The 9,779-nt window shown below is 35.7% G+C and overlaps 1 protein-coding gene across 2 annotated transcripts in view; it reads right to left on the bottom strand.

The window, feature by feature from the left end:
• Positions 1 to 9,779, bottom strand: part of SMC5 (structural maintenance of chromosomes 5) — a 103,559-nt gene that overhangs the window by 35,656 nt on the left and 58,124 nt on the right. For both annotated transcript variants that reach the window (XM_029201848.1, XM_029201849.1), the window contains exon 11: positions 5,390 to 5,503. In XM_029201848.1, coding sequence (XP_029057681.1) covers positions 5,390 to 5,503 — 114 coding nt within the window. The remainder of the gene's footprint in view (positions 1 to 5,389; positions 5,504 to 9,779) is intronic.

Genomic DNA, 9,779 nt, shown 5'->3' with positions numbered 1-9,779 from the left:
AAGCCTGCACAAGCCTCTTAGACAGCCTCATCCACCAGGGGGCAGATGGCAGAAGCAAGAAGAACTATAAGCCTGCAGCCTGCAGAATGGAAACTGTAATCACAGAAAGTTAGGCAAAATGAGACAGCACAGGAATATGTTCCAGATGAAGGAACAAGATAAAACCCCAGAAGAACAACTAAGTAAAGTAGAGATAGGCAATCTACCTGAAAAAGAATTCAGAGTAATGACAATAAAGACGACCCAAGATCTTGGAAAAAGAATGGAGGCACAGATCTAGAAGACACACAAGAAATGTTTAACAAAGACCTAGAAGAACTAAACAACAAACAGAGATGAACAATACAATAACTGAAATGAAAAATACACTAGAAGGAATCAATAGCAGAGTAACAGCGGCAGAACTGGTAAGTGAGCTGGAAGACAGAATGGTGGAAATCACTGCTGTGGAACAGAATAAAGAAAAAAGAATGAAAAGAAATGAGGACAGTCTACGAGACCTCTGGGGCAACATTAAACACACCAACAGTCACATTATAGGGGTCCCAGAAGGAGGAGAGAGATGGAAAGGACCTGAGAAAATATTAGAAGAGATAATGGCTGAAAACTTCCCTAATATGTGAAAGGAAACAGTCACCCAAGTCCAGGAAGCACAGAGGAAGCAGAGTCCCAGGCAGGATAAACCCAAGAAGGAACATGCCAAGATACATGGTATCAAAATGACAAAAATTAAGGACAAAAAATATTAAAAGCAATAAGGGAAAAGTAACAAATAATGTACAAGGGAACTCCCATAAGGTTATCAGCTAACTTCTCAGCAGAAACCCTGCAGGCCAGAAGGCAGTGATGAAAAGGAAGAATCTACAACCAAGGATACTCTACCCAGCAAGGCTCTCATTCAGATTCGACAGAGAAATCAAAAGCTTTCCAGACAAGAAAAAGCTAAGAGAATTCAGCACCATCAGACCAGCTTTGCAACAAATGCTAAAGGAACTTCTCTAGGTGGAAAAGAAAAGGCCACAACTAGAAACAAGAAAATTATGAATGGAAAAGCTCACTGGTAAAGGCAAACATACAGTAAAGGTAGGAAATCATCTGCTAAACAAATATGATATCAAAACCAGCAATTACAAGGAGAGCACAAAGGCAGGATATTGGAAATGCATTTTAAATTAAAAGATCAGCAACTGAAAACAATCTTGTTTATATATAGAATGCTATACCACAACCTCATGGTAACTGCACACTGAAAATATACAATAGATACACATGCAGAAAAGAATAAGGAATCCAAACACAACACTACTGTTAGTCATCAAATCACAAGAGAAAAAAAGAGGAAGGGAAGAAAAAACACGTACAAAAACAAATCCAAAACAATTAACAAAATGGCAATAAGAAGCTACAGTCATCAAAACAGTATGGTACTGGCACAAAAACAGAAATACAGATCAATGGAACAGGATAGAAAGCCCAGAAATAAACCCACACACATATGGTCAATGAATCTACAACAAAGGAGGCAAGACTATACAATGGAGAAAAGAGAGTCTCTTCAATAAATGGTGCTGGGAAAACTGGACAGCTACACATGAAAAAATGAAATTAGAACATTCTTTAACAAGATACATATAAATAAACTCAAAATGGATTAAAGACCTAAATATAAGACCAGATACTATAAAACTCTTAGAGGAAAATATAGGCAGATCACTCTTTGACATAAATCGCAGCAATATCTTTTTCAAGCTGTCTCCTAGAGTTATGGAAATAAAAACAAAAATAAGCATGGGACCTAATCAAACTCAAAAGGTTTTGCACAGCAAACGAAACCATAAACAAAATGATAAGACAACCCACAGAATGGGAGAAAATACTTGCAAACAAAGAGATTAACAAGGGATTAATTTCCAAAATTTACAAACAGCTCATGCGGCTCAATATCAAAAAAACAAACAACCCAATCAAAAAATGGGCAGAAGACCTAAATAGACATTTCTCCAAAAAAGATTTGCATTTAGAAACTAAAATGAAATATCACCTCAAAAAAAAAAAAAAAAAAAAAAAAAGGACATCCCTGGTGCCACAGTGGTTAAGAATCCGCCTGCCAATGCAGGGAACCTGGGTTCAAGCCCTGGTCCAGGAAGATCCCACATGCTGTGGAGCAACTAAGCCCATGTGCCACAACTACTGAGCCTGCACTCTAGAGCCCACGAGACACAACTACTGAGCCCACATGCCGTAAGTACTGAAGCCTGCGTGCCTAGAGCCCATGCTCCACAACAAGAGAAGCCATCGCAACGAGAAGCCCGTGCACCGCAACGAAGAGTAGCCCCCGCTTGCCCCAACTAGAGAAAAGCCCGCACGCAGCAACAAAGACCCAATGCAGCCAAAAATAAATAAATAAATACATATATTTTAAAAAAAGAAACATCACCTCACACCAGTCAGTGTGGCCATCATCAGAAAGTCAACAAACAATAAATGCTGGAGAGGGTGTGGAAAAAAGGGAACCCTTTTGCACTGTTGGTGGGAATGTAAATTGGTACAGCCACTATGGAGAACAGTATGGAGGTTCCTTAAGAAACTAAAATTAGAGCTATCATATGATTCAGCAATCCCACTCCTGGGCATATATCCAGAGGAAACCATGGTTCGAAAGGATACATGCACCCCAATGTTCACCGCAGCACTACTTACAGTAGCCAAGACATGGAAGCAACCTAAATGTCCATCAACAGATGAATGGATAAAGAAGATGTGGTACATATATACAATGGAATATTACTCAGCCATTAAAAAGAATGAAATAATGCCATTTGCAGCAACATGGATGGACCTGGAGATTATCATACTAAGTGAAGTCAGTCAGACAGAGAAAGACAAATATCATATGATACGGCTTTATGTGGAATCTAAAAAAATTGATACATATGAACTTATTTACAAAACAGAAACAGACTTACAGACTTAGAGAATGAATTTATGGTTACCAAGGGGGAAGGGTGGGGGGGGGGAGGGATAGATTAGCAGTTTGGGATTGACATGTACACACTGCTATATTTAAAATACACAACCAACAAGGACCTACTGTATAGCCCAGGGAACTCTACTCAATACTCTGTGATAACCTAAATGGGAAAAGAATTTGAAGAAGAATAGATACATGTATGTGCATAACCGAATCACTTTTGCAGTATACCTGAAACTAACACAACACTGTTAATCAACTATACTCCAATATAAATTAAAAATTAAAAAAACGAAAAAATCAATAAAGCAAATAGGGCAAAATGTGAATAATTATTGTAAATCTGGGTAAAAGGTATATAGGAGCATATGTATGACTCTTGCAACTTTTCTATAAGTTTGAAGTTATATCAAAATAAGTTATTAAAAAAAATAGAGTGGAGGTATGATGAAACAATATTGGCCATGAGTCAATGTATCAATGATACTAGTATGCAGAATTCATTTAAGTTTTAAAAATCTATTGTTTTAGTGGCTACACTAAATAAAATTGAATTATACAATGAGAAAGTAATTTCCTTTTCAATTCCCTTTCAATATTTCTAATCATACCAATGAGTAAGTTACATACGGTGTCATCATGTCTTTAACTCCTTATTACCTCCTTTTAAAAAAATCATATCATCTGCTTTCGAGAAGCAACAGTACAGATCTAGGATTTACTAACACTGCTTTTACTGTCTTTACTGTAATGTAAATTATTTGTTTTTCTAATCTGGTAATGACATTATACCTCCTTTCAGAATATTTCATTTCAGTAACAAGAAGTGAAGTGATTTAAAGAAAAATTTTAAATAATAATATAGTTAGTACCCAGATATGGCAAAAAATTGTGATGGTAGTACATGGTAGTATGCAGAAATGGCAAACACCATGAAGAAGGTTTGTAAGTTACTGAAGGATGGGAAATGGTACTCTAGTAGATATAATTACAGGAGGAGGTTATATACAATATATTTCAAAATTTAAAATATACATACAAAAAGTGATACATGTAAGAGGAAGTTCTAGTCCTAATGATGAGCCCCTATGGAAAGTTGTCACAGTACAAGAAAAAAAAAAAAAAGGTCAAATTTCCAGGAACCTGTCATATTATTAATATATGGTTCAAATTCTTAGCACAGGGGAAGAAGCATGAGTTTTTGAGGCAAATCCAGTTACTCAGTGTAGGCTAAGCTGGCCATTTGCAAAATAGAAATCATCTAATTACACCTGACTCCAGACCCTTCACACTGTGTCATGTCTCACAGACTTGTAATCCAAGTAACCTACTTCCTCAGTGACATCAGTTCAAGAACTCACTGTTTAGGCTTAAATAGTTCTAAATAACACAAATGCTTAATTTTTTGGAGACCATTTTATAATTCTGTAGATTCAACTTTTTTATCCAGTCATCTTTTATTCACATTCCCTGTCAACTCCAAACCAGAAGGAGGGCAATACGTAAAAGCCAAAGAAAGTAAAGATTCTTTCCAATCACTTGTGTACCAGAGAAATAGAGGACTACTTAAGCCGATTCATGGTCCTGTCCTCACTTAGACTTACTAGAAAAAGTTTAAACAAAACAAAATCTAAACCTCATCTTTCCAGGGCTTTTTAAAAAGTAGACGGCGTATTGCAAAAGGAAAAAGAAATCTTACTGGCAAGGATAGTAACATACATAGCTAACAATATGTATTATACAGATATATAACAATATATAATAAAAACAATAGTACCCAACAAACTGTTCTAAACTTTTTCATTTAATAAATTATTTAATCATCACAACCATCTTTTGAAGTAGATATTATCTCCACGTTATAGTGAAGAAATTAAGACACAGAACATTTAGTCAACTTGCTGAAATCAGCTGTAAAGTCGGAATTCAAAGCCTGGTAGCCTATCTGTAGAGTCTATACTCTTAACTAAGCCATGATGTCTTCCAGTGGCTTATATTCTTGGTCAGTAGTGTTTTTCTCATTCTTTTTAAAGTTTTTTATTTATAATGAGCAACAACATTATATTCCCCGCAAAGAAAAACGGAGTTCATTCCAATACATTTCCTAAAAGGATGTCCAAGACCAAAGTCTCATCATTATGATGTTTCTCTTAAAACAATGTGACAATTACTCTTCATATTAATTCCCAATGGTAATTTCAAAAAATGTTAAAGATGGAATTATGGGCTGTTGTTCCTCTTATAAAACTAATTCAATCCTCAGTGGTATAGACAAAAGAAATTAGCAAATTTGAATAATTTTACACAAGAGTTACTGATGGTAAAATAGGTCATTATCATTTTTTGCTCTAGGTTGAGGTTGAAAACTCAAGCACTGGAAGCTAAGTGTGAAGTGAATTAAAATATTACAGTACTTGCCTCTTTGAGGAAAACCTCCATATCTTCTTGACTTTCAAACACAAAAGCTCTCAAGTCATTTGATGGAATATGATTTTCAACATATTTGGCATTTTTGTTATCTTTCATATTGATCTAAACAAAACAAAAAGAAAAGCTGATTTTCATGAAACCCAAACTGACTACTAGAACATAATTATACTTAACTTAGATTTATTTAATTAGGTTAAATAAATTGAGAAAAAAGTAGACCAAAAAAGAACAGTTTGGTATTGAAGAGTCAACATTTTTAAACATCTATTTAATTTACTGTCCAAGACATAGTAAAACAAAAGCCAAGACTTTAACAGCACCTAATGCATATTGATTTTGATACCATCTAAGAAATAAAAAGTTCCCTTCTGGCCAACTCACTGAAAACATTTGAAATAGGGTTAGATTGTAACCTGAGTATAAACATTTCTCATCTGTCCCCAAACTTTTAATATTTTTCTTCTTAATCTTTAAGAGGAATTCATGCTATCCATGGCAAAACTAATTAGTATAAAAATACAAAGGCCTAAATAAAACTTTATGAAACTAATGAAAAAACTTGCTATGGATTAATTATAACTATTGGTGCTTTCAAGAGAAACCCTAGCTTTGTACTACTAGAGCATAAACTTAATTACTTACTCAAAAAATACTAACTAATTAGACATTTTTGCACTTGAGGCTCAGTGCTATGGAAGATACTAAGATAGTTCAAGATCTAGGGCTCTGGGATCAGACAGATGTCACTTCCATTCCTATGTATGACCTTAATCAAGTACCACCTAAATCTCTGAGAGCTTTAGTTACTTCATCCTAAAATGGGTAGAGTAAAACAGTCTATATCTCAAGGGACTAAATGTGGATTAAAAGAAATAATACAAAAAAAAATCAGTAGACTGCTTGTCACATAAATGTTAGTATTATTTTAAATTACAGAATATTGATCAGTATAGAAAGATGGGAAAACTAAAAACCAAGCAAACAAATGAAAAAATCAAAGCCATATAAAATACCATCACCCAGACATAAACACTACAAACATTAGATGTCTACTGTTTCACTTTTTTTTTTTTTTTTTTTTGCGTTACGCAGGCCTCTCACTGTTGTGGCCTCTCCCGTTGCAGAGCACAGGCTCCCAACGCGCAGGCTCAGTGGCCATGGCTCACGGGCCCAGCCACTCCACGGCATGTGGGATCCTCCCAGACTGGGGCACGAACCCGTGTCCCCTGCATCGGCAGGCGGACTCTCAACCACTGCGCCACCAGGGAAGCCCATTTCACAATTTTTTTGGTACCAAGTTATTGGGTTGGCCAGAAAGTTCATTTGGTTTTTCCAAAAGATGGCTCTAGTGCTTAGTTGTCTTTAACTTCGTTCAAAACAACTTTGTTAGACTATATTGTGACAGCTGTCATATCAGCGTGTATTTAAAAAAAAAATCAAAATTGGTGAATTTTTGTGTAGCCATTTTAATACTGAAGATGGAAGAAAACAGCAACATTTTCGGCATATTATTCTTTATTATTTTAAGAAAGGTAAAAACGCAACTGAAATGCAAAAAAAGGATTTGTGCAGCATATGGAGAAGGTGCTATGACTGACTGAATGTGTCAAAAGTGGTGTGCGAAGTTTCGTGCTGGAGATTTCTCGCTGGACAATGCTCCACAGTCGGGTAGACCAGTTGAAGTTGACAGCTATCAAATCGAGACGTTAATTGAGAACAACTGACTTTATACCAAGCAGGAGATAGCCGACATACTCGTAGCATCCAAATCAAGTGTTGAAAATCATTTGCATCAGCTTGGTTATGTTACTTGCTTTGATGTTTGGGTTCCACATAAGTTAGGTGAAAAAAACCTTCTTGACCGTTATTTCTGAATGTGATTCTCTACTTAAACGTGATGAAAACGTTCTGTTTTTTAAAAAAATTGTGATGGGCCATGAAAAGTGGATACTGTACAATAATGTGGAACAGGAGAGACTGTGGGGCAAGTGAAATGAACCACCACCAACCACACGAAAGGCCGGTCTTCATCCAAAGAAGGTGATGTTGTGTATATGGTGGGATTGGAAGGGAGTCCTCTATTATGAGCTCCTTCCGGAAAACCACACGATTAATTCCAATAAGTACTGCCCCGAATTCAACCAACTGAAAGCGGCACTTGGCGAAAAGCGTCCGGAGTTAGTCAACAGAAAATGCATAATCTTCCATCAGGATAATGCAAGATGGCATGTTTCTTTGATGACCAGGCAAAAATGCTTATTGCTTGGCTGGGAAGTTCTGATTCATCTGCCATATTCACCAGACATTGCACCTTTGGATTTCCATTTATTTCAGTCTTTACAAAATTCTCTTAATGGAAAAATTTTCAATTCCCTAGGAGACTGTAAAAGGCACCTAGAACAGTTCTTTGCTCAAAAAGATAGAAAGTTTTGGGAAGATGGAATTATGAAGTCGCCTGAAAAATGATAAAAGGTAGTGGAACAAAAGGGTGAATACGTTGTTCAATAATGTTATTGGTGAAAATGAAAAATGTGTTTTTACTTAAAACCCAAAGGAACTTTTTGGCCAACTCAATACTTTGTTGTAAGGAATGGTACAAATGAAAAAAAAAATAAAGTGGGTGTTTGCTACAACTTACAGAAAGGGTAAAGTAATCCCAATATCACCATAGGAAGTCATCTTTTTTTATAGTTATGGATAAGCCAGCATAGGACTTAGCTCTCATTATCACTCTTCCCCAGGGTGCATTTATCAGAGACATTCTGCCATATCAGATTCTGGGGCCCATATCTTGTATAAGTTGGTTACACAGTCATCTATTTTTTTGATGACTTTCACCTGCTCGTTTAGGTAATGAGTCTCAGAGAAGTCACACAAGTAGGGGTCATTTTTGTCATTGGTCAGTTTGTGTATTTACAGTAGTGACTGATACACAATTTTTTCCAAGTGTAACACACACTCCATTGCATTCATTGTCTGGTTTCCTGATATCCTGAAGGAAGATTTGGCCCCTTGTTGGTTCTGAACCTTCATCAGCTTCTTAGCGAGCTCCTTCTCCTCATGAGATTGGTGAAGAAAATATCTGGCAAAGTTCTTCAGAGCCACATCTTTACAAAGTAGTAAGACATGGACAGGTAGACACAGGAGGTGTAGCTTTCCAAGATGTTCTGGTGGTTGATGGCAGACTCCTGTTTCACAATTTTTAAAAATGAAATCTTTCTATATACCCTATCCTGTAATCTGTTTTATAAGTCATTAACATATCATAAATGTCCCTTTGTATTAGTAAATAGAGACCTATGGCAACATTTTAAAGGCCTATGGAGGTGGTACAATGCATTTCAATTAGATTTTGAAGGGTTAGGTAAATGTATGGGCAGGATACAGTTGGAAGAAGGTGGTAGTAAAAGTAAAAGGTTGTTCCAGGAAGGGTAAGATAACAGAGTATCTCCCTTTATCTCAGACTCAAATGTAATTTAAAAAGTAAATATATGCCAGCTAGTAATCTGACTTGGTGATAGGCTACTATCAGGAAATCAAGTGACAAGAGGATGACAAATCTAATAAAGTCCAGAGGTATTGTTTTGAGGTTGGCATTTTAATAAGAATCTGTTGAAAATTACACCTGCATTCTAATTTATAATACTAAGGGTCACAGTATTTCTTCTTGTGTTTTCTTTCAATCCTTACTGGATTAATCAAAACAGTAATGTCTGCATCCAAAATAGGTATTCCCTTCTTGATCGAGCAAAAATATTCTAATGATTCATACCTGAGCAAGAAGAGAATACAGTATTATGCACACTAATTTTGCTAATATAATGCAAACTAGATGAAATGACTTTGAATAAAGCATAATATTAACAGGAGTTACAGAATATAGAACTTTTCATGAATCCTACAAGGATCTACAGTGAATTCTTTCCAAAAAAAAAAAAATCATCTAGCAAAAATAATCCTTTTATCATTTTGAAGTTTTAAGTGTGTGTGTGTGTGTGTGTGTGTGTATAAAACATGTCATTAGCAAAGAATGTGGGTTTTACTTTTTCATTTCTTCTCATGGCCCAACTTACCATTTAAAATATTTTAGATGGAAATTTTCCTAGTAAATCCACACCCACATTTCATTAAATGATTTACTAAACACAGCTTGCCCTATTCTTGATGACTCATGATCATTAATAAGACTTATCAAATGTTTATAAGGTCAATAAATTGTTGGTTTCATTCTCAGGATCCTCAGAATGCTTTATTTTTGTAGCAGATGATTTTGTTGTCTATCCTGTCAGGTGCTCCATATCAACTGTATTTATTTATAGCAGTTTTCTACCCCTTTGGCAGCATTTAATATATTGCCTGTTATAACCGAAGAATAGCA

The sequence above is a fragment of the Monodon monoceros genome, unplaced genomic scaffold, assembly GCF_005190385.1.
Source record: "Monodon monoceros isolate NGI ecotype Baffin Bay Population unplaced genomic scaffold, NGI_Narwhal_1 Super_Scaffold_5, whole genome shotgun sequence".
Classification (NCBI taxonomy): Eukaryota; Metazoa; Chordata; class Mammalia; order Artiodactyla; family Monodontidae; genus Monodon; species Monodon monoceros.
Note: the sequence above shows the minus strand (reverse complement) of the source record. Positions and strands in the feature narration are given on the sequence as shown.